Raw genomic sequence first — 26,476 nt, forward strand, 5'->3', positions numbered from 1 at the left:
TGCAAGGAGGCTTTTGTCAATCAGGTTTTTTTTTTAAGTGTGACAAACATGCACAGCGACAAGAAAGCAAAACACAAAGACTCTCTGTCGAAACAAACTTCTGCTTTTGTTTTTTTTTAAATTGTTACGGAGCCCGCGAAAACAAACACAGGCCTCTCGCTGGAGTTTCATCTGCATCACACAGGTATACTCAACATATATTCTCCAGATCTCTTCGCCCGCCTGGGCTTGAAAGCAGGCGGCGGCTTAAATCTCCAGGTTTTCACATCTGAGAGATTTGTCTTCTGCATGTCAAGCGTTGTTGCTACAAAGGAGGCTGAAGGACCACGCACAATCAGATGATCCCGCATCTGCCTCGCACCATCGAAGATGCATCCCAGCAAACGTTCAAACACGTCTTTACATAACAGTGGTCGCCGAATCTTCGACGGATCCCTGGGAATCTGATAATGACCACGGATTATACTCTGAATCCAGCCCAATGCCTACATGCCTCAGGCCCACGGGAGGCATTAAGTCATGCGACCACTGGTTTTTTGGAGCTGTGATATGGGAAACAAAGTGGAATAAAAAAATAGGGGGGGGGGGGGGGGGGGTGACGAGGTTATTATCAGGTTCCTTTTTAGACTTTTAATGTGCTGTATTTACAGAAGCAGCAGCACTGCGAAGGCAAAATAACGAGGAAGAGTTATGTGACACTAATGGTGAATGATGGAAGCGGCCCCGGCGTCCATCATCAAAACTGGAATTTACTCAAGCTGTATATATTAGCTCAACCTCTGGCTCTCTCGCTCTCTCACCCTCTCTCTCTCTCTCTCCAGAAAAGAGAGAGAGGGAGAAGAAGAAAAAGAGAGCGGGCAAAGAAAAGCTCTCTGTGTGGAAGCACAGCTCATTCACCGGAGCGGCGCGCACCGCGGGAGCAGCTGCGGCGGGGGAGCGCGGCGCGGTGCGGCGCGCTATTACGCATGAATTTCGGGAGTGTGGAGGGGTTTGGGGGGGTGGGGATGAAATAGTAGGGCTTGAGGATAAAGCGGTGGAGCTTTTTGAAAGTGGGAATGAGAAAACCGTCGGTTGCTGTCCCTCCTCCGGGAATGTGAAGATCCGGTGTGAACTTCTCCCCTCCTCCTCCTCCTCCTCCTCCTTCCCCCTCCCTCTGCTCCGCGCAGGGGACGCCCGGCTGCCGGGGGTTTCGCGTCCGGAAATTAAAAAAAAAAAAAATTTTAAAAAAAGAAAAGTTGCAGGAGAGAGCGGGGACCGAGTTGACGTGAACCCGATTGTTGGTTGGACTTGCAACACCAGAAGAGTTCGGTTGTTCTTGGAAGCGCATCGTTTGGTCCCAACTGCATAATCAGGTGAGAGTCTTCATTAATATTATGATTATTATTGCAATTACTCGTATTGGAGACTTAAATAGGGGGAAATGGAAAAAAGGAATGAGCAATTGAACGCACCATATTACCTCAATCCCATCATTCTCCAATGTCTTTTTCCGTGTGCGTAACAATAACCGCGCCGCCGGTGTCCTTCTCCACCCAGTCCGGGGAGAATGAAGTGTCGCTGGGTGAAGCATGAGCTGCCAGAGAATCAGTCTTAAGCGGCTGTTTCTGCTATGGACGAGGGCGGCTCTCAGCCTGTGGCTCTGCTGCTCTTGCTGCTGCTGCTGGACCTCCGGGGCCGCAGCCGCCGCTGGACGAGCCGACGGCGCCCCCGGCGCTCTGGCTTGGCTGCTGTCCGATAAAGGGCCCTTCCACCAGTCACTGGAGTTCACGGAGGCTGCAGAGAGGTACCAACAGGGCTTCAGCACCAGATACAAGATCTATAGGTGAGGACACACGTGTCTGTTTTATACTTGGAGGGGTGTTTGCGTGCTGTGTGCGTTTCGCTTATATTTTGGATGCGTCCAGGTACTCATTTTCCTCAACACACCACAGATCTTTTCTCTGATGAGCCCCTGGGAGTGAGAGTGGAAATTAATCAGTGAAAGCAGCTGCTTTAGAGTTTGGAGTGCAAACCTGCACACTCTCAGGTTTGCCCCCCACAGGTATTGCACACACACAGAATCAGCGAAGCAAAAGAAACACCCAATTTCCCCTTGTCTCCAAGTGAACTGCTGAAACGAGATCAGTCATGTGAGTGATTGTCTGCACATTATTTTTAGTGGGTGCTTCTTTCACCTGCTTGCATTTGCTCTTTTTTTTTTTAATGCAGCAGTAAGTTGCCTAATCCCGTGACACCTGAGTTGTTTCACTGCCTGCTGTGCCTCCCACCCCCACCCACCCCCCCCCGAGCTTCACTTTGTTGCTGCCTTTGTCTCAATGCTCCTTCACGGGATTCTTGCACTTGCAATCAATTCCTCCTGAAGCTTTGTTTCATTACGGCGTGTCAGCCCCCCTCCAACCCGGGTGTTTGTGTGAAATGGAAAGTCTGATGTATGTGTTCATTATGCTAGAGTTGTGGTCCAGTTTCTCTGCTGTGGTGGATAAAGGTTTGCTGAATGTCAAAAGGTGCAAGACATAATAAACAATAATAATGCCCTGGAGGGAAAGGTTTATTCATCTTTTAGTGACACATGCAATTTTTCCATACAGATCCCGTGGCATAATTAGGAAAAAAAAAAAGTCACTAAAAAATGATAAAGAGTTTTAGAGAGCGGTTTGTCGAGGGTGGCTTCTGTCTGCAATGGCTGACTGACAGCTCACCTCTCAAACGTTTCTCAGCCTGAAAGCGTTCGATCTTACAGCTGATAAACTGCTTTTTCTTTCTCCTTCTTTTTCCCCTTTTCTTTTAAAGCAAAAACCCCTTTAAGGATAAGGGAGGTGCAATGTGAGGAGGACAAAAAAAACAGAGGGAACAACCAAGGTTAAGAAATTCATTTAACAGAACGGTCACTTGCCCTCCGTGATTTTTCTATCGCCGTGAACAATTCTGACAGAGCACTTTCAGCATTCTTTAAAAGACCAAGTGCATTTTATTTTAAACAAACTGGCTGACAATTCCTCATCTTTGACCTCTGATTTGCAGATTCATTAATATTTTCCCACGGAGAGCAGGCAGCAGGATAGGTCTGCGTCGCTCATTATACCGCGTCGATCGCTCGGGAACATACGACGATCCACCGTGTTTCGATATCTCAATATATCACACCCCGCGACTTGGCGTGAAGTATCCGCTCGAGGCTAAATACTGGACAGGATCTACACTGTCCATCTGCACCCCAGAGACCCAATACTCAGCTTGTCCCCTTGTTATGATAATTGGCTGTAATGGCCTATTCCACAGTGTCCCAGTTCCCCAATTATTTCTCTGCTGATCGTTTTTTCTCATGGCAACGATTTGATTGCCTCCCAGACGGAGAGCGAGGCACACGGAGCAGCAGGCGGCGCGGTGCTGTGGGAGAGACATTAACTGATTTCCCAGCTGGTTTGTAAATAAGTTCCCTGAGATATTTTGTCCGAAGGGCACGAGATAACAACAACCGATGACGCGGTACTTCATTGTGGCCTTGCGCTCGGTTGCCGCCATCGGCGGGATCACAATGCATTATATTGTGTCATATTGCATCCTCTCACACCGATTGTGTGACACTGAAGCCGGACGAGGGTGTTTTGCATTCTAGAGGATGCCCCACCAGTTTCCTTGAGCTTTGTGAAAAGGTTATCAACAAATATCGCCAACTTGACTAAATGAACAATCGCTAGCTGAGTACCATGTAATGAAACCGCACATTTTTTAGATATTTTTTAGCAATTTTTTTTTCATTTACACATCATAACATTGGTTTCATCGTTTCAGAGAACACCCATCATGGACCTCGGTAGGATTAGATAACATTCAAGATTCAGAGTGTTTATTGTCATATGTACAGTGTGGAAGCATGTTTCCCTGTACAATGAAATTCCTACTTTGCTGTCCGCAGTGCATTGGGATATGTATTGACAATAAATAGGTAGTGTAGGCAGTGTAATTATTATTATAAATATGAACAGTGTTGGCAGTGCAAGTAATACATTGAATGCATAACACTGAAGAGTTTCTTTTGTGTGCGAAAGAAAACGTCTGTTGGTCATTTTACGCAATCATCTGCAAATGGTTGAGTAAATCATTCAGAAATGAATCTTTATCAGAGTAAAGAGTACAGGTTCCTGTCAACATCCCCTTTAAATTTCTGTGAGTACGTAAAGGGGGACGGCTGACGGACAGCTATTACAAGCAGATGATCAAGACGTCGCTAAAACCTACGATTTGCTCTGGTTTCATCGCGATCACGAGGTCGCTTTTATCAGGAGGTAGTAAACTTTGTTCAGTCGAGTCTTAAGATGATTTTTAAAAAATGGAACAGGATGTTCCTCGTAGAACTTCGCCAACTGACCAACTTTTAAATGATTGTTGATGCACCTCAGCTGCAGGTGTCATGACGTGAATCGCAGTAAAGATCAAGGGGGGAAGCAGTCAGTGACAATTTCCCCTGAGTCCAGTTTCACCAACAGACCGTGAACTCTACATCAAGTTTGGATGTAAAGTCTGTTTCCGCTTCACGGTTTTTCAAACAAGCAATGGACTGATTTTCGGTCCCAGAATGGTCACTTGAGATGCAACTTAACCGAAAGTCTGTAATTTTGCAAAAACACCATGTTTAATTATGCTTGCGTCGTTTCCCCTTTGCTTTGCATTTCTATTTTATTCCGTGCACATTCTTGGTGTTCGATTGGGTTTGCTTTCAGGCAGAGCCTGACAGGAAAGTGCCCCCATCCGTCAAGTATTTTATAATTATACACAGTTTCACCTCTTCTCACCTGAATGCCAGAGTTTTGATGCCCCTTTATGGAGGCTGTCGGTGTATTTTTAAACTAGCATCTCCAGCAGTGTGTGTGTGTGTGTGTGTGTGTGTGTGTGTGTGTGTGTGTGTGTGTGTGTGTGTGAATATGGAGTGCATTAGCTACCAAGTGACGACTGCGTGACAATAATATTTCACCTGCAGTAATGTAAACAACTTTGCCTGAAAAGCAAATAAGAGCCAGGGAAAGGTTAAAACTGTAAGTGAACTACACAAGAGGGCGGGAACAAAATCTGCATTTCAAAGGGGAATCTATTCAGATCTCCTTCGACCGTTAGTGTTTCATAAAATGGTCATCCTCCAGAGCCAGGAACATTTCGTGGAGAAACGTCAGCTGGCTAGGGACGAGTTTTAAAGATCAAGCTGATCGTGACACTTACAATAGGGCTTTATGAGTTGGTGTAACCCTCGAAAGGTTAGCAGTGCCTCAACTCTGCCTTAAATCAGAAATTACTGCCAGACGCGGGTATATTTGTACTTGCACGCACTGTAGTTGCTCTTTATACCTGAGAGTTTGCTCTTCTTGGCCAGGGTGAATGTGCAAGACCCCCCCCATACACACACACACACACACACACACACATACACAGACTTGAATGCCTTCGACACCATAGTAACCAAGAAACGTGACCTCAGGTCCCTATCTACCGAACATACGTCATTCTACGTCTGCCACAGTGTTCATAAGTGAATAGAATTTTTTTTTTTTCAATGATCCACAAAGAAAAAGCTGCAGTATTGTGGCTTACTCTATTCATCAGTCTTCAGACAGCCAGCCTTTATTCCACTCCAGAAGTGAGATCACCACTAGACAATCTGCTTGTGACAGTACTTTTGCTGATTGGACTCCCTATTTAGCAAATTTTCCATGTGTTGCTTTTTAGTCTCACATTGAAGAAACCCTGATGTATTGATCTTCTGATGGCGCTCATGATTATACTTTGGATGCAGTTGATTCAGTTTCTGTAAAGCATTCAAGAGCGCCTCGCACTGCCCCTTTAGAATCCTTCCTTTTAGCCCTGATTTGATGTTGGGAAAGCTTACCCTTGCCTAGAATAACAATTTGACTTCTGACACTTTCACTTAAGTCTGATCACCCGCCATCACAATGCTACTTAGTAATCAATGTTCTGCTGGAAATGTGGAGCACAACACTCCTTTTCTTACAGGTAAACAAAGACTGCAAGCTGCTGATGAGACGTTCTTTTATCCGAACTCATTCAAAGTGCGGAAACTTTAAAGATCAGATATTTTCCTGCCTCTCTTTTGTTCTCATGTTGTACACTATTATATCATAATGACCACCTTCTAAGAAAATGATAAAAAAAAAAGGGACGAGGCTAGATGGGGAGAAAGACCGATAGGTCTTCTTTCTGTGAGATGTTGTTGAGATATGCTTTCGAGGGAGCTGCAGGATTGTGTTCGAGTCAAAAACAAAAGTTGAGAACCCGGACGGAGTCGCTTGTATCACCAGTAAGACTTTCATAAATCCACACGCATTTTATCGTAACTTCGTAACACGGGTTCTATTAAACTCAATCTTGTAGTACCTGCTGATGCGATCGTTGGATTATAATAATTAACCTTCCAGTTAAAATCATTTTGACGTCTTTCCACGGTGAGAGATGTTTATTTTTGTCGAGCAAACTTCCAGTAAAATGTCTTTTTGACATGAAATTGGCATCTGGCGTAGGTTGAGCAGGTCGCCTGTCAAGTCTTGATAAAAAACAATTATAACAACCACAATAGGAATAAAATGTTTGAATTGGGCCTAATATACTATAAATGAGGCATTATGGCATAATTATAGTTGGATTTCAGTAAATGTCAGCCTCTCATTTCACGCTGTACTTTGTAAGTTCTTTACCATTAAAATCAGAACAACTTTTTCCGTACAGTAGGCAATCTTTTCTTCATGGTTTGTCGTAATATGATTCCAAGCCAACGAGCACAGGAATCATCACCATGAAACAGTTTGTTCTTAACAAGAAAAGAAAAAGGTACAAGGCGTGTTATCGAATGACTGAGGGAACTATGATCTACGATGACCACGGCAAAGTCACCGATACCTTTCAATGCTCTTGTCATCATTTCAAAACTGAATCAGAGGTCACTCGGTTCGAGGAAATGACAGACAAATGCAAAGTTCAACATCGGGGCCGGCGGCAAACACGGCAGCCAATCTTTGCAGGGAAAAACAGCCATCTCTGTCGATTCAAATTTTTTTATACTACATGATTGCGGGTATCATTTTGTTCCCTGCAATGGAAATAGAAATCTTTGGGGGTTTTCTTTATCCTTCTTAATAAAGGTGTCGACAAAGGGGATTGTGGCAGTAATGGATCCTCTAATGGCTCAAAATGAAAGATCCTAAAGCAATGCCAGGATCTTAATTTAAAAAAATAGATATAAATAAGAAGTTTTTCATTGATTTTCATATCGCTTTTTCAGACAGTATGTGTTTTTTAATTCAATTATGCACAAAACAACAAGAAAACAATGGCTTGGTGCTGTAACATCCGTTTTGTGCGGCCGTGGCTGCCGCTCGCTGGAGTTACGGTGTTGTCGGGCGCTGTGCATCTGCGCAAAGGCGACACTTTTTGAAGTTGATTTATTCCTCTGAAGGAGAACGCTGTCATGAAAGCAGAAAATCAAATAAGACACTTTCCAAAGTTCACATCACTTCGACTGCCACTGGGATAAGACTCTGTCTTATGTTGAAGGGCTCACATCACCCACGGAGACAAGCGCTGAGGTGACGCATCGGGTCGCTTGTTATAATGTAAACACACAAGTGCACGTGAGTGAACAGGTGACATTTACCTAAACTTTACCTTCCAGCAGTTTGCCGAGGACCGGACCGGAGCCTTACTGTGAACACCAAGGAAGAGAAAAGAGCAAATGCACGTGTGTGTGTGTGTGTTTCCAGGGAGTTTGGCCGATGGAAGGTCAACAGCTTGGCCGTGGAGAGACGAGACAGCTTCAGCGGCAGCGGCGGAAACCTGGCTTTGCCCCTCGACCCCGACTTCATGCACACCATCCGCCAACTGGGGAGACGGCCAACCCTCCAGACGATTACAGAGAGCCTGATCAAGAAATATGGCACACACCTACTTCTCTCCGCTACTCTGGGGGGTACAGTAGAGAGCGTGGAGCTTCAAAGCTAGCGTGTTTCACACACTAATGTGATGTTTTTTTTCCACATATGGGAGGGAGATTTTGCCGTCTGTTGCTTTCCGAACAACAAAGCATGTAATCGTCTTTTCTGGATCAGTGTTTTTGGCGAACAAAAATATCAAATTGTTCTGGTGTATTGCTTGAAAAAAAAAATTGGAAAAGGCATTGTCAAAATCCCTTTGTTTTGTTTTTTTTTTGTTTTTTTTAAATCACTTTGCCATCAAAAAATTGTCACTAAAAAGTTCCTAATCTCTTTTATGCAACTTGACAATTTTAATCTGATCGACTTGTTTGCTTTTCTTTAATGAATCATAAGTTAGTCTTTATTAGAGTAAGTGCCGGCTTCAAACAGATCTCGAAGTTACGCTGTCTGAACCTCCCGGAAAGCAACTGCAAGCCATGTACCTGGTGAACCAGTACTTTTGTGATATTTGATTTGCATATTATCTTATCACTACTCACACAGCGGCACAAAAATCAATAGTAAACATTTGTTTGGGGAATGAATATCTCCAAAGCGAAGGCACAACGGTTCTTAAGGTCTCTGCATTTGATGTCGGTGCTTAAAAATCTCCCGGGCAGAAATCCATCAGAAAAAAAGCCGAAAAAACAAAACAAAATGCGCATCCCCAAGAGATTAGACTCGACATTGTAATGCAGAATTACTTTTTACTGAAGCATGTCACTAATTGCCGTCAGATGGAAGGACTCGATCCGCCCGGGCAGGCGATTGAAGCCGTATCATTTCCTGTCTTTGTATTTCTTTTTGTGGCATGTTCCCGCAGCAAAACTAATAACCCTAACCCTGATGGTTATTATTTTTAAGACCCTTGGGGGTCACCAGCACTATTACTTACAATATCACAAACACTTAGAATAGTGTGAGGCAAAAATGTCAAATACTGTATTTCAAATGATTATCTGAAATGTATTTATTCTTCATTTTACTGTGGAAACATTTAGTCAAACAGCCCTAATGGGGATGGGTCTTTTTTTTTTTTTTTAAAGGGTCAGGGGTTGAACGTTTTAGTAGAAACCGGTTAAAATGCTGGGAGGATTGTTGAGGTCGAGGTTTGCGGAGGAGAAAACGCAAGACGCACCCGCCCCTCAAAAAAAAAAAAAAAAAAAGGCTGTATTTTAAAGTTTGGCCCTACAGCCATTCTGACATTGACTAATTATAAGTGATAGCTGGTTATGTAGGTCAGAGTCTGGACACTCAGCTGTTGCCTCCACCTGAAACTATAACAATATAAATGAAGCAGTGTTGGCCATTGGAGGTTTTCCAACAGAGTGCCGTGCCACATCTAATATATATCCACAAATAGCCCTTCACAATTTCACCGAGTATAAGGTATAACAAGTCAATACAGCTTTTCAATTAAATATTACACTTCTTTTTTGAAGCACTGTTTATATCAAACTTTGACAGGCACATCAGATCGTCTTATTTCTGCCGCCCACACACTCATACTCAGTAGAATACTGAACATATAACAAAACATGTTGATTCATTCAGACGCCTCTATGGGAAAACAACGGGGCGGCAGAGATCAGAATAAGAAAAACCTGAAGTACTTTTATAAATATTGGCGTTAACGCTTTGCTTTTTAGATACTTGGAAGAAAAAGCGTAAATGAAAAACACTCTGAGTTACAGATTTCAGGAACACTCATACGGAGGGGAAAGCTTTTCTTAAACAACCATTCAAATGGTTAAAAATCTGCTCATTATCACATGAAACCAAAATATATAATTTTAAAACCATCTCTTTTCTGCGTCAGGTTGCCTCGGGATCGGCCAGGTTTTTAGTCATCAGCATGTTGATGCAGCCAGAGAGCCGTGCCAAAGCCGGGCAATAGTTTTTGCAGTTTCCTTATTTCATCACTTTTTTGCAAACAGAGTGAATCAGTATATGTCGCTCACGGCCGTCAGCATTTTTCTCTACGGTCAAACCAGCTTCAGATTAATTACCCTAATGTAAAACAACTTCAAAAATCTTCTCCGGTTTCAAGTTTTTGCTCCGAGCAATCAGATATTGTTCCTTTTTGAAATTAAATGCACTATTTACAAATATATTGAATTGCAGTTGACGTTTTTGTTTGGGAGTTTTAAGGCTTTTCTTTAGCAAGAGAGATCAAGGCAGCCGTTCTCGCGCTTTCGATAATACAATATCATTAAATTCTTTGAAAATGTGTATCTCGGAAGTTGCCTAGGATTCAAGGATTAAAGGGAGGGAAATATTTTGAAAGTGCCCCTTGACTGACGGAGTCGCCGATGTACAGTTAAATTTATTAAAATTAATTAACATATCGGAAATGCAAGTTAGCTCGTATAGAATGTGCCATTTCACTTCTGTACCAGCCGTACCAATAAACCGTAAATACAAACCATGAATATAAATTAGACAGGTATATAGTCGTGCGTGTTGTGTTTTGCGGAAGTTCTCAGATAACAGGGTTGTATACAGGGTATGAATAAATGTATAGTAATCTTAAGCCCATAGATTTTCCTTGTTATGTCGGTAGGTTTGTGCAAAAAACCATCGGGCAGCTGTTTTGCAATACTTAATGTAGTGGTTGAATATTGGCTAAGTGCAAATCCTTATAAGGTTAGGAATGGATCGATTAAACACGCCGATTGTTTCTCCATCAGTGTTGTGGAGGTGTGCGCTTTCATCCGAGCGACTGTACAAATAATTAAGGCCTCAATTCATTACCTCTCTCGTCAGTGTTGATTATACCCTGGTGAAGAAATATCTTTTCTCAAATCTATTTAAAATCACTAAAAGGTGATCCCTTATGTCGGCTTTAACAAGGTATCGTTTCAACAATGCCCTTGCGCCGCAGTCAGAAATGTCGATACGTAGTGCGAGGAAGCGATGACTTCTGTCTTATAATAATAACAATTAAGGGAACGTGATCGATGATCTTGAATGTGCTCTTGATTTAATAGATGCAGAGACCTCGTCTGTGCCTTTTCCTCCAATCATCCAAACCATCAGTTCCTCCGCAGCACTTAATCACTGATGCACTTCTCTGTCCGATCTGAAAGGATACTAATGAAAGGTGATTAGCGCTGCTCCGTCAGAGGTAATGAAGCTCGTGTTCACTCTGCATAACCGTTACCAGGGGAAGAGGCTTTGACCATATTTGTGGACAAGAGGAAGTTGGACCAGGAGTCTTCACCTTTGGCGGCAGAGGGGAGCCGTCACAGTAACATGAGCGGGCCGGTGACCCTGGAGGCTCTCCATCAGCTCGCCGCGTCCTACTTCACCGACAGGGAGAGCACCCTGCGCCGGCTGCACCATCTCCAGATCACATCAACCGCCATCCGGGTACGTTAAAGTCCAGATTGCACACTTGTTTGAGTATTTTGTTGAACTTTTTAAGCAGTGGGCTTTATCTGTGAGTGGGGAAAGTAAAGGCGCATCGGTTATTTTTCCTACACGTGCGTCTTCTCTAAATTTGCCCTCTTTATTTAAAAAAAGATCATCGACGCGCAGTCTTATCCAAAACCCGCTAATAATCATTTAATTTTATTTGTTTGACAGGCAATATGTATTATTCCCTTGGAGAGGTAATCAAATATACAGAAATAACTTCTGTGTTTTGCAAGAGAACACTGTCATTTCCTGATAATGTGTTCACAAATTGGAGATATTGTGAGAATAAAATATTAAGTAGGCATAGTTCCGTCTTGGGAAGTTAGATAAAAAGTACAATACGGAGATGAATACGACACTAGAGATAGTTGCAGCGAACATAAATCTCAAGCCTTCAACTGTTTTGTTTTTTTCCTATTTCTAAACTAATTTTAGCACCATTTTATATCAGTCATTGCAGTTGTTAACACTTCCACCTCACAGCTAAAAAGGTCCTTGGTTCGATTCTGACAGGGAGGGCCTTTCTATGTGGGTGTCTGCATGGGTTTACTCCAAAAACACACAGTAGCTTCATTGAAGGCCCTAAATCGCCCAGATGTGTGAATGAGAGAGTGAATGGCTGTTTGTCTCTATACTGTACGTGGCCCTGTGATGACTGACTCTGACTCTGAATATCGGCATGGATATTAAACAAATTTTTGAATTTTTGTAGATAACACATTAATGCCACCATTCATTTATTATTCTAGTCTCGATATCATTATAGCTCAAGAAATCATCCCCCATGAAAGACATTCCTTTTACCTCACCGCATTGATGCAGGGATATAACAATAGAAGACTGAGAACTGCCTCAGTGTGAGACTGGATGTCCTATTATGGGGATTCACTTCTTCTCGTGCCCGTCAGCTAAAAATGTCACTTGTAAACATCAACATTTCCAGATTATGGATCACAATTTCAGTCACAATGGTTGAATTAAACAAAACACATACACAAACAGGAATACGGTCATTTAATATGTGTGCATCTACAGTTTGTATTATTATTTTATCATTCATGTGGTTGGTGCTGCACTCAGGAATCATCAGTAAAATATGCACTTACATTATTAAAATAAGATTCAAAAACTATAAGCACATTACTAGAAGTACAGCACACAATAATTTTTTATTTTTACATTATTAAAATGAATTTTTCTTATAACACTCCAAAAGCGTATGAAACCTCTGACTTGCACATGGAGAAAGTTTCAAATTCATGGTACTTTGGTAGTTCAACCTGCAGATATCACACATGCGCAAATCCTTTAATACCCGCTCAGGGGACTTATTTCCACAATATATTTAATCAGGTAGGATTAAGAACAAATGCTTATTTGCAGAGTTGGCCTGACATGGAGAATTTAGGTGTCGTCAGTGCTGGCATGCTGCAAGACTTTAAGCGAATCCCCGTTTCACATTCCTGTTTTTTTCTCTCTGACACGAGGAATATTAGCGCTGTTTAATGAGGACACTTTAGGTGATATCTAGCAGACTTTAACTTTGAATTTACAGATTATAAGTGGTGTTTTTGAAAAAACACCATGGAGAAGAATTGATCTAACTTTTGTTCAGTATGCAAGGTGCGTTATTTTATTAAAAAAAAAAAAAAATGCCATTCAGAATCAAGTGCCCAATGGAAAGCTTAAAAGAGGAGAGTAAAGAAGCAGAACAGAGAAGCAGTTGTGCGTCCTCACTATAAAACACCAATCATCCATTTTAACATCTGAAGTAGCTATTAGAGTGAACTCATAAATCAGCCTGAGGGAGAATCGTAGATGCTAAAGTGAGTAGCCACTGATGAAGACAAGTGCCCTCCCAGACGAACTGAGAATGTGTTCCTATGGTTATGCATCAGCTTGATGGATTAGAGATATCATTCCATTAATTTCCAGCCAGGCTGACTTCCATTCATTTGCCAATTTGCGGCGTGTACGGAGCTCGGAGCGAAAGAAAAAGAAGGAGCGGGAAATGAATTCTGCATTTTACGAGGGATATAAAGCAGCAACTGCAATACATGACCATACATAAAAAAGAACACATATGGCACCGGAGATAGAGTGAGAACTATTGACTTTTACTCATGTTAATATGGGATATAGGGTTTTGAAGTTTCAAACTTTAGTTTGAGAACCACTATGAAGTTTGCATTGCCTGCATTACAATTCAATGCAATACAATGTAAAAAAAAAAAAAGTGCGTGCCATTAGAATATCCTAGTTTCTCATATTTATAACTTAGTGTGCTAATTTTTTCAAACGTGACCGGGTCAATAAAATTCATACATTGCAATAGATGTCAAATCTATTTATTTATCTTCTTTTAATTGCATTATTTGTAGAAGTGTAAAATGAACCATGTCTATTTGCCTTATGTTTCAAGTTTGACTGCTCCTGTAGGAGTCACCCTAGTGCCATTTCAACTTGTACAGAGGTTCCACTTGACTGAACCAACATCTGCTCAACAACAATGGAGGCGGCACCTGTAGTGTGGTGGCAGATGCTTAGAAACATAGTGGATTCATGATAAAGATGCAGGCACTTCATATTTAAATCCATAACATACAGTAATGTGGGTGGTTAGTTTTTGCTTATTAAAGAATAATGAGTCCTGGGATCCATAATGGGTATTTTATCCTATAAGAGGGTGCTCAAAAATTCTCTAGGGGGTTAATTCAGGTTATGATCTTTGAATATTTTAAACGGGAAAATAAAATACGTCGAATTGAATTATGATGCAAATCATCGGGCACTTACTGTACTCAGACTTGCCATTAAATGTGCGTTTATTTTCTGATCTCACCAGTAGATGTGGGTTTCCCATAATAACTTATGTCGTGTTTTCACAGGTGACTGAGACAAGGACCGGGCCGCTTGGCTGCAGCAACTATGACAACCTGGACACCGTCAGCTCAGTGCTGGTTCACAGTCCAGAGAACAAGGTTCAGTTACAAGGTAAGATCATTTAAAGGACTGAGGTCGGGAACAGCGATATCTGCATCTCCTCTTTCCCGACAATGAATTCCTGCGGATGCTACACTCTCAGACGATGTGAGAGACAAACATGGCCTATTTAGTTGTTCCATGTAAGCCGTGTTCATTAGATGTTTTGAAATATCACCACAAAGCTATCATTTTTTAAGATATATTCCCACAGAGCACCTGCAGACTTCAACAACTGGCAGAACAATAACATATTTATGGCTGGCTGTTTACAGAACTGCTACTATATTGAATTTTTCTGGCAGCGAGGTGATGACGAAATAAGCTGTTTCTATTTTTTCCAAATAAAAGGAGTGTGTCATCAAGTTCAGCAGTGGGGCTTCATGAGGTGCTAAAAGAGTTTTTTGAATAGCGATACAGATGCTTGGCGGAAGAATTAGATATATCACGCTGTGGCTACAGTAAATGTCACCATGCTCATTTCCTCAGGCCTAAAGCCTTAAGGTGCCCTAGACCAGTCTACCAATTACCATATGACAGTTTCTTTTGTTAAATCTTTGTTTTTTTTCATCACCGCGTTGTACTTTCAACAGGTCTGCAGGTCATCCTTCCCGGCTACTTGCAGAACCGCTTCATTCAAGCGGCTCTGAACTACATCGGCTGTAAATCTGAGGGCCAGTTTGTGTGCAAAAGCAGCGAGTGCTGGTGCGACTGCAGCGTCGACTTCCCGGAGTGTAACTGTCCCCACTCTGACCTGGAGACTCTCGAAAACAACCTGCTGCGCATTAAAGAATCCTGGAGGCTGGCCAACCAAGATTTCGAGGAGTCGGGTGAGTCATGGTCTGTTATTTTTTGTGACCACCCAAAATGACTTAAAAATGTCAGCTTTAATAGCACAATCAAACACCCACCGGTGAAACATCAGCTCTACAAATTGTCTTGGACTCCAGGACACAGGTAATAATTTTTACGAAAAGGAGTGAACCGAAAATGCAAAAGCTTAACATCAGCTGGAACTACATCTCGCTCCAGTTATATATTAAGGCTTAAACATACGGTATATCTTTTGTTGTATCGGAGAAAGTAGACTCTTTTTGCCCAAGGGATGCTGAAGCTCAGTAAACAGTACGCTGGATTAATGTAATTAATAATGTGATGACACTAACACGGTCGATTGTAGTAAAGGTATATGTGTAGCGCTCTTTGATTGATTTTGTGACATTGACCAAAAGGCCTGCCGTGTAAGAGCACACGGTATGTTCTACCCTAAGGGCTCCTATAATTTCCCCCAGCTCCGTGCACGACAAATTGGCTGCCGCACAAATAAATGAACCACCAATCAAACAAAGCATGGCCAGGGCCCAAACACCTAATAATGTATTATTGCATTAATTCTGAGACGGTCCTGTAATTATGGTAAATACACCATACCGATACTGAGAAGATTAGTTGTCCCAACTGGAATTTACATAGATGTTTGTTGCGAATCTGCTAAATCATTCCTTTGTATGAATAACCTGCTTTTGGAGGAAACAAAGTCTCGTTTATACTACTATATCATTAAGAGTGTCATGGTGCGACGTAGGGATGATTTCATATAAAGCCACGCAATTTTGCATACTTTTAAAACACATTCTCCTGTGTCAAGCAATGCATGATTATGAATTTTAATATTATAAAGAGGGATTAATACGGAGCTAACTGGCGCGTGGCTCAGTTTGTAGATTCAGAAGGTTGGCGGTTCATTCCCCAGCTCTTCTTGTCCGTATGTCGAAGCGTCCTTTTGTAAGGCAATGATTCCTGATGGTCCTGCATGGCAGCTCTGGCGCACTCAGTGTGTGAGTGCCTGTGTGAATGGGTGAATGCGAAATTGTCTTGAAATGTGTCTTGAAAGCGCTCTATAAGTGGAGACCATTTTCAGAAGCCGTCCCTGCATAAACGCAATTTGGACTCCTGCAACTTAAAAAGCAAATGGGTCACAAGTTGGGTTTTCACCTGCATCCGACAACAATAGCTAGTGATATTGAACATGTCACTTTTTTTGTCATTTGACACAAGTGACTATTCTGACTGTAACAATCGAGTTGTCTTACCTTGACTATGTCTAAAGTTAGAGTGAAACAAAAAATGAAAGGGTACCTTTCATGCCGCCCCCTTTCCTTATGGGTAAAAATGGCTTGCCGAACAAACGTGAGGCACTTTGAGAATTCCTGTGATGTGAGGCTTATTTCAGCAGTGCCACAAATGTCCAAATGGCTTGGGGTAGAAGAAGTGTCGCTAAGTGGTCTCAACAGTTTCAGTCCAAGTCAGCGGGCGCTTCTTCCCCCATGTGCGCTGCTTCAAACGAGCGCTCCCACTTTCCCTTACCTATGTTAAGACGAGATCGTCTGAAAATAAGGTGTGTCGGTAAATACCTTGTTCAGCGCAATCTCGTGCAAAGCTTGTTTTAGAGCAAACCCGCGTGAAGCCGAAGTGAAAACCCTAGCGAGTACCCTTGTACTAGATTAGACGCTGTGACGTCTATTGGATTGCAATCAATAGGATTATATGTGTGGAATTCTTACTAACACTCAGGTGAACTCCCAGTTGCTACGTGCAGAAATCCATGCATTTACATGTGAAAACCATGTAATACCCTTTTAATACCCATCAAACAGGCAATGGCGTTCTGTGTAAAAGCCCATGAGTCACCCTCCCCTCTAACCACTGGACCGGGACTGAAAATGTGAAAACTTAGAGACCAAACAGGAAACAGTGTAGTGTTTGTTGCAGTCCAATTTACAGGAATGGGTTCTAAGGTAGGCAAATAAAACTTGGAGGTGGATTGTGAAACATCACCCACCAGTCAGGAGCCAAAGCTTCTAAAACGAATTTGCACAAAACAGGGGAAACAAGGAGACGAAAGACAGGATGGCGGAGGCTGGCAGACTAAGGAGATGTAAGTGCAGCACATTAAAAGCTGCTTCTAACAATTTTTGGGGAAATTCACTTGGTCGTTCCAATTAGCGTCATGAGAGTTATGCACAACCGTGAAATTTCTCAGCATTTCGCCATGTCCTACTGTTCCCTAGCGCAGTGTCCACGTTCACTCCATTAGATGAATAAACAGCAAATATCTATTCGGCTAACTGGTGCAAATAGACCTGCAAATAAAAGAACGATCCAACGATATATTTTTTTTCAGAGTGGGGTGGGTTGGAATGATGTTCGTCGCAAAGTTTGGAGTGTGTTTTTGAGGCAATCGTTCGGATTTGGGTAGTTACACTTAATTTTTCTACACGAACAGGAATTTGATGAATTTGAGGTCTTTCCAAAAAATTATTACCACTGCGGCGGTTTTACTTGAGGTGATCACGTGTCACTTCAGAGTTTGAAAATGCGACAAATGTAGATGCTCTTCTGCAGTGGCGGTGATGAGGATTAGGCATTTTTGATAACGTGGCCAATAGCCACAGGTTATCATGGTTTACTTGGGTAATAGCCATCGGCAGGGTTTACATATTCATGTTCTTCCTTTCTGTCAGAGGAGTTCCAAAGCTTTGTTGGGAAACTGCCAACCCATCACGCTGTAAACACATCTGTCGTGGAACACTTGTGGAGAACCGATGCCAGCCTGCTCCAGCGCTACAGGCAACTGGAGACCATCGCCAACCAGCTTTTCACCAAAGCTCGCCGTGCTGCTAACAAGCTCTTCAGCCTGAGCAAGAGGTGCCAAAAAAAACCCCAAATAGTCCTGCAGAGGTCGAGGTAAGAAGCAAGACCGGAACAAGTGGGAGGATTATTTATACAGCAGCCTCTTAACTCAAGGTGCACCCCAAAACTTATAATTATGAAAATGATTTATGCACCAGGCACTGGAAGAAAGCAATGGAGCGAGACGGTACTTATGAGAACACACTTGAAGAAAGGTAGCTGTGGGTTGAGGCACAAAGTGCTGACGGGAGCACAGTTGCTTCTCGCTTTAGGAAAACACAAAGCGTATCAAGTGAGGGAGTTTGTTTGGTCTCTACACTGGTTGCAGAAGTATGAGCACACCTTCTCTAATCCCTTTTAAACACCCAAATATAATTTTCTTCCGGTGCCCGGTACAGTGTCAGAAATGTACACATATGGTATAACTTATTTTTTCACTCGAGAATAGGTCAAATGGTCACTGTTGAGTCAAAGTTAACAAACACCGGTAAAACATACATTTAAATACTCCCCGATGAATGAATTTAACTTTTGATTAAGAAAGTGCGAAATCATGGAGACACGTGCTTCATGTCCAGGCAGATCTTTCATTCCTCTGAGCTGGAAATGTTGCATAACCATACATTTGATTAAATGTACCGAAATAAAAATTGTAAGAGAGAAATCCCATGTTTTACTAAATATGTTTGCAGTTTGTTTCTCCTAGCTATTAATTATTAGTCATTGCTACTTGGCATATAAAACAGAAATACACTGATGGATTATTTATCACCCACACTGGCAGGAGTTTGTACAAGAGCCAAAAACAGTTCCTTTACATAAACAAGATCACCAGCGGTTGTAGTAGTAGTAGTAGTAGTAGTAGTTGCAGTAGAGGTTGTTGTTGTTGTTTAATAAATTGTGCTTGAGCAGTAACTCGAGTAGAATTAAAACAAAATTAAAATATATCAAAAGCTACCGAACAACCCTGGTTTCTTCTGCGTTTAATTTGATTTCAATATATTGGATTTATTTAATTTAACAGCAACAGTCCTCAGGATTAGAAACGAACTTCCATACGCATTTGCTTCTGTTAACCAGTCATTTTAACTGTTAATGAGTCCTGAACATTTCACTTCAATATTAAACTCCACCAAGCGTTTAAAGTTATTTACTGTTGCTTTAATCATATTTTATACCAAGAAACATAGGAATTCAAGTGTGTGTCTCTTCAAACATTTTCAATCCGTTTTAGTTTTCTCGGATCCAGGTGTGTGCCGCTGCATCCAAATCTCTCGGCACAAATCAGTCTCGTATCAGATTTTTCATTTAGATCATTAGCAAATTATGCTATGATCATCGTCGGTTGTAAAAACACGTTTTAATTTTGCTCAAAAGAGAACCATCTGCGATCGGAAATGATCAGACAGCTGAGCCACCGAGGCCATCTAAGGAGTGCCTGGGGGGCCCCGGCCTCCAGGGGCCTCCACAACTCCTGTCGCCTCATCATGTCTTCTCATGAACATCAATAGATTTAATGACTATGGCCACAGCTGAAGAGTCAACATGAGGAGTTCTTTATTCGTCTAAGTTTTGACGCTAAAACACCGCGCTTACATTTCAATGTGTGATTGCAATAGTTTTCATATCTATTGAATTTTATATCGTATATTTATTTCTATTCGAATGCAATGTCTTTCTTTTTTCGGCAAAATATTTCTCGGGGTTTGCGAATTCGTCCGCCGAATACCTGATCATCACCCGGACATTCTCGTATGAAACAAACGTAGTTTGCCGTATTCTCATTTGCATAATTTGCTTAACTTTCGGTCTCTTCTCCAGGCTGCACAGCTGAGCATGACTTGTTAAATACACACTGCTTGCACACTGTTGGTTTGAATATTTCCATTCAGCAGACAGCAGGAGTAGTTTAAAAACATGAAATGCTGTCTGTATATATTACTAAACCTATTAGCATTAACACATCAGACACACTGCTCTCTTTCAGCTCAGTGTCAGCATGGCTCTCTGAGGGACTGACCTCGGAGTCCGCTGCTCTGTCGCTGTTAATTTGTCTGTAAATATAAGCTGCTAGTGTTATTTGTAACTCATCCCCATATATTACCTTCAGCAGAGCCGGCAATGAGATTAAAGGGCACCAGCAAACCTGACTTCCAACCCACTTCTGTTTAATGTGTTCATACATCAAATAAAAAAAATATACAGTATAAGGTCCGGAAGCATTATTCATCCCTTAAAATGTATTCATGTAGCGTGAATAAGAAGTATGCGGCATTAAAAGGACTCCCTCGATTTCAACCAATCAAAGGCGTCCGTGAATAAACTAGACTTAAATATATACCTGATCGGAATAATAAGATTCCGATTATTTTAGCATAATAGCGTCATGAATTCCACCTCCAGTTGACGGGATCCATGACTACTTTGCATATATTTGTGCCTGTATGCATCTAATGTTGCAGACCAACAATGGAGACCACTGTGGCCGTAACTTCTGTAAGATTTATCCTGTCCCTCATGAACGCCCCATGCTGATAGCTATTTCTGGGAAGGAAATTAACTAAATGACACAATCCATCAGCTTACTAGTCAAACGCGGGCGCTGCCTCGTCAGTCTAAAACCCAATTATACTCACTTATCATGTGCCTAGCCGGAAAAAAAAAAAATCAATAGATTTAGATTTTTTTTTCTAATTCTTTTGTTTATTTCTCACTGTAGCTTTTTATTTGTTTCATAGTAGCAGTGCGACAGAATTTACTCTGTGCGGTTTCATATGTGTGCACAGAAGGGGGGTTAAGAATGTTCAAAAACTATTCATAGAATTGAAAATTTGCAGTGTTTCCAGCTCATACTAAAATAATTACCATAAAACTGGAGGCTGAATCTTCTCCTCGGACCATTCTCTTCCAGAGAAACATGAAACAGGCCCACGGAGAAAAGTCCCAATGAGATAGTTTGGACGAGTCCTGAATTTTAGCTTCTTCAAATTTAATGCGGTTTCATACAGCTGGTGTCTCTATTGCAGGTCCCTGCACTTCTGGTTGAGCTACACACTCTCCATTTTGTACTGCAGTCAGAACAACCAGGTCGGCGTGTATAGTGATGAGAGCCGCAGCTGCTCCTGCCCCTACACTCATCCTCCCTGCCAGGCCCTCATTCCCTGTTCGGTGGGAGATGGTCCCCGCTGCGCTTCGTGTTCCTCAGAGAACCGCACACGATGCTCGAGCTGCAACCCCGGCTTCACCCTAACCCAGGGATCGTGCCGACACGCGGTGCCCGACCCCACAGACCCCTACCTGGGCTTGGAGAGCGACAGAGACCTGCAGGACACGGAGCTGCGCTACCTGCTTCAACGGCGAGACCCACGCATCTCTCTGCACGCTGTCTTTGTGAGCAACGACGTGCAAATAAACAGTTGGTTTGACCCTTCCTGGAGGAAAAGGATGCTGCTCACCCTCAAGAGCAACCGGGTGAAATCCAATCGTGTTCACATGCTCCTTGGACTCGCCGTGCAGTTTTGCCTCACCAGGAACAGCACCCTCGAGCCGGTCTTTTCTCTGTTTGTAAATCCCTTCGGTGGCAGCCATTCAGAGAGCTGGACAATTCCTGTCGGTCAACACGGATACCCAGACTGGGAGCGGACCAAGCTGGATATTCCCCTGGACTGCTACAACTGGACGTTGGGTCTGGGAAACAGATGGAAAAGCTTTTTCGAGACGGTTCATTTCTACCTGAGGAGCCGTGTCAAGGAGGGAGTGACAGTGACAGGAAAGAACTCGACCGTCAACCCGGAGAACCCAGAGCCGACTGAGCCGTCCAACATCGGCTACATGAAGGTGAATAGCATGCAGCTGTTTGGATACAGTGTGCACTTTGACCCCGAGGCGATCCAAGACTTGATTCTGCAAATAGACTACCCGTACACTCAGGGATCACAGGATTCGGCTCTGCTGCAGTTGGTGGAGCTGCGCTACAGGGTTAACCGCCTCTCGCCTCCGGGGGCCCCACATGTGGATCTGTTTGCCTGTCTGCTCCGCCACAGACTTAAACTGTCCAGTGCAGACGTGACCAGGATACTTACTGCCCTGCAGGCTTTCAGTGCCAAACAACCAAACTATACCGACTATGAGGCGAATAAACTCTGTAGCTAAAGGTTCACGTTGATGTTTTGTATTTTCGTGCCACAGACCAGCTTGTGTCCTTTTATCATCCGGATCCATTTGTGTCACGTGAGAGGTGAATTGTTCAAGGCTTTGTTGTACATACACTATGTGCAATTAAAAGTGACGCTTGTATAATTTCAATGTAGCTTTATGGTTTAAAGCCCCCCCCCCCGGAACTTGGGTTAAAAATCTGGGTTACAAGAGCATCAATAAAATATCAAGTTTATTATTTTGGCACTTACAAAGTGAGCTAATCTGCTTCTTCGGCGGGTAAAGTTTGATTGATGGCCCGGTAACACGGGCATTGAGAAATGCAACATTTCATTCCTCGATGTGTTGCAACAAGGAATGCGACACCGTCATAACTGGAACACACTCATTTAATGACACAGTCATAGAAAAGACACAATAATCACTGGGGGAGAAATTCCGGTCATGTCTTTTTTTGACTTTGACCAAAGCTTGGAGTGTTTGTGGAGACCATCTCTCAGCTACATAAGTTGCCATGACTTTTGACATAGTATGCAAGTCTTTTTTTTTTTTTTTTTCCCCACAACACTTCACCATTCATCAAATATCACGGCCTAGGATGTCTTACACTTTTACGTCCGTCTCCCGGGAGAGCTGTACTGGTGTGTGCTGTGTTGTTTTTGCCCATCTGGAGCCTCAGAACACAAGGTCCCCATTCTCCATTTAGGTAACAGCCTTGGCACAGATTACTAAGTATATAGTGGGAGAAGGGGAGGGATGGGAGCAGCCCTCCTCCTCTGTTCCTCAGCCATCCCTGTCCGCCATTCACACTTACTGTGATAGATGAGCTGGGGAGTCACAGAGACATGCCCAGCATCAAACAGCAGTAAGCTAGGTATCGCCGACAAGGATACTACTCTCGCCCGGCATCGCGGGGGACTTGGACCCTCACAAGAGCGACTTTGGCCGAAAAGAAATTCAGCCTTAATCCCCCCAGGCCTGTCAACAACGGAGCCGTGGGCAAGCAACATGGCACCCCTTTGATTAGAAGAGCATCTACGGAGCTCGCAGCGAAGACAAAGCTTCATCAAGATTCACCAGACATGTTTCTTGTGAGATTAAAGACAGATACAATTTGCACCGATGGTATCGCTCAGAATAAATGTGCCGTGCTTGTTGGTGCAGTTCTTATCCTGAGGTAGGGTGCTGATTATACTCCGGTACCTTACTGTCATTCGTATCACCGTATGCAGCAGCGTTTCATTTTTCTGTATAATCAGTTTATGTGGCAAAATAAAATGAATGTCACACTTTTCAAAATCTGCTTGAGGCACCGGTGGGGCTCGAGTGCTGATTGTCACTGACCGTTTTTTAAGACAGCTACTTTGTCCCCCCCGGCAAGAACAGGAGCCAGTCAATCATACCGGTTTAAAATTTCCACCCTCTTCAGATACGCGTTCTCTTCTAATTCAGAGGAAAATGTTTTCGGATGAGGCTTTCGCGGCGTGCCGTTTCCGAGACGGCGGCCTTTTCATACAGTCAATTTAATCCTTTTAGGTCAAAGGTGAAAAAAGTATTTGTGATAACGCTCAGCCAAAGTAGCACTTCATCTTCCATAACGTCTCGTCTCACAGTTCGTATTCACAGCTGAATTGCGTGCCTGTGGCGCGCCTGTTTTGAAAAGTCTGACCTGTTATTTCCATTTGGTCATTTGAATTGTCCTCTACTTGTCGATCGGAAACACACCGCTAAATGAGCAGTGGCAGCAGCTAAACAGTTAGAGCTGATTTTTTTTAAATACCACCAGTAGAAGGAACCAGGACAATAATGAGAAAATAATTAGGCTAAATTACTAGCGATTTGATTGGAACAATAAAGGCTTTGCTCTGTTTGTATCCTTTCTAATAACTGTGTAATGGCCTTTGTTTTCCAGAGGCATAATTCTTGTGCTCACGGAGGGACTGACGTTTTAGAGCCTCAGGAAAGAAAATGCTCCACTGCACTGACTCACACAGACATGGATGCTGTTATGGGTCCGTCTGCTCATTCTTCAGATGTACTCGATTGCACCGATGTTTTTGGTTCGGCCTGGCAAAATGTATCCTTACTTACTCCGGGGATGTTTGTGACTTGAGAATGTTTTGATGGGCTCACCATGAACTTTTAAAGAATTTGTTTGCGGATACACCATCGACGTCGATACTCTTACTTGACCTGTGCAGATTTATTCAACTAAAATGGCATTATTCTTCCTCTTGAAGTTCGCACATCTATTTTGATAATGTTATTCGCCGATTTCAAAGTCGGATATTTTTATTCGAGTCTCAAGCTATCTCGTGTCAACTTCATCTGATGGATTCTGGGTCAAAGATCCTTCAGTTCAAATCGAACCAGTCACACACACTTAGCAATTAATGGGCTAGATGTTTGGTAAAGTAAAAAATACTTTGAAAGATTGTATCTGAAGGCAAGGAGAATAATTGTGTGCGAGCAGCAACGCACGCGCGCACACACACACACACACACACACACACGCACACGCAAAGCTCAGGCTGAGTGATAAGCAGGAGCTTTGGGCTGGCAGCCTTGTGGGCCTCTGAGGAAACATGAGTTAGACTAATGTGTGTGTCTGTTTAACAAGCATGCTGGTGATGGGAGGCAGGGGCTCAATGAAGGGGAAGAGTTTATGGAGAGGACGACCCCATGGGAGGCATCAGGAATAATGGCCGATGATACGTCAGACCAACCCAGACGGCTTGCTTTAAAATCCATGAGGGACTTTTCTGTTAGAGTCCAACTGTAGAACATTGCTTGAGTTTAGCACTTTGACAATTAACTAGGAAAACAGAGCAAGGAACAAATAATTGATCACAGTTCATCAGCTCAGGGTCATCTGTTTTATATTCATACCAGAAATCAGTTTCAATGGTGATTTGCTTTTTTTTCTGCAAGTGATGGGGAAAAGGGACTTTCATAAAGCTTTACAGCTTAAATACTAATAATATCCCACCCCGATGGCTTATAGTCAACATAATTCTAATTTATATAAGATTCATTTAGGAAAGCGAGAATTACACCGCCCGCGGCATGAGTCCCAGTGTAGATGTAACAATGATAACATTACAAAAAATGTCAGGAGAATGCAGTAAACCATCTGAGTATTAGCAGCCCTTTTTCACCGCACTTGGTTCAAACTCAAATACAAGGCACACGGGGTTTGGCAAACCCTTTAATTTAGTATTTGATAATGATGCGAAGCACTGTGTTGAAGAAGCAAGAACAGATTATTAGTAGTTTAAGGCGGGGCTGACTTTAACAAGGCCAATGAAGTCAGCGCTGACTCACTTAGACAGCATCAAGTATGGGGTTGGATCCTCGCTGGCCAACCATCGACAAGGATAATTACAGAGATCTGGGGACACAAGAAGGAATCCTTTTTTATCTTTATTACACTCGCTCCCATCCATGTAGTCTCTGTTAAAATTGGTTATCTATCGATTCATCGTACTAAATTGCATCAAGCTGCCCTATGCGAACATGTATTATTAATCCTTCACAAGCGGCTGGAAGCTTAACAAAACTCTTTTAAAGTTCATTACAAAAGATATGAAATATTACCCATAAAGAAATGCAGCATGTTATTAGAAATGCTCAAGGGCGACCCATTTATTCCTAAACTTTAGGAACATATCATCGTTAGTATCATCATCATGGATAGAAACTTGGCATGTTCGGGTCCTGGTCTTAAATGAAGTCTATTCTGCACCGAGGATTATGTTCAAGAGCAGATTGAAGGTCTATTCGAAATCCCTGTTAACCCGGCCTTGCACGGTGAGGAGCGAGAGGAGTGGAGAGTATCATAGCATAAATGTGATGGATTAATAGTCATTTAGCCATAAGAAACCCCACACTGGCTGTGATAGCTGAAAAATCTGACATTCGAGCAAAGTGACATGTTTGTTGTTTTTTGTTCTTGATTTTTATTTGGAGTTAGAACAGCACCAAGCTTGCGTTGCAGCGGTGGACTGGCACAGACATGCCCTCAGCGCTACAAACTCGCCCAAGGTGGAGCAGACGGTGAACAACAAAACAAAGTAATAGTTGTGAACAGAGAAAATGACATTGCACTGCACTATTCAGGTAGAATGGTGCAATGGCCAAGCACATTTTGTCCTCATTTATCGGTAAAATATATGATTGGTAAAATATATGAATCACAGCCATACACGGTGACAAGTCCTCTGGCAAAAAGCACTGATAAACTCGCGCCAGAT

At 42.6% G+C, this 26,476-nt stretch overlaps 1 protein-coding gene across 1 annotated transcript; it reads left to right on the forward strand.

Annotated features, from left to right (window-relative positions):
* The first annotated feature begins 1,215 nt into the window (after positions 1 to 1,215).
* On the forward strand, positions 1,216 to 24,386 carry LOC147219166 (BMP/retinoic acid-inducible neural-specific protein 3-like). The gene is made up of 8 exons (XM_086172538.1): positions 1,216 to 1,352; positions 1,537 to 1,822; positions 7,764 to 7,969; positions 11,140 to 11,345; positions 14,282 to 14,387; positions 14,969 to 15,205; positions 17,900 to 18,122; positions 21,095 to 24,386. The coding sequence occupies exons 2-8, from the start codon at positions 1,569 to 1,571 to the stop codon at positions 22,218 to 22,220; spliced, it is 2,358 nt and encodes a 785-aa protein (XP_086028664.1). The 5' UTR covers positions 1,216 to 1,352; positions 1,537 to 1,568; the 3' UTR covers positions 22,221 to 24,386.
* Positions 24,387 to 26,476: the final 2,090 nt, after the last annotated feature.

Source organism: Fistularia commersonii, chromosome 25, assembly GCF_037954325.1.
Source record: "Fistularia commersonii isolate RoL2024-O1a breed Wild chromosome 25, RoL_Fcom_v1.0, whole genome shotgun sequence".
In the NCBI taxonomy this organism is placed as follows: Eukaryota; Metazoa; Chordata; class Actinopteri; order Syngnathiformes; family Fistulariidae; genus Fistularia; species Fistularia commersonii.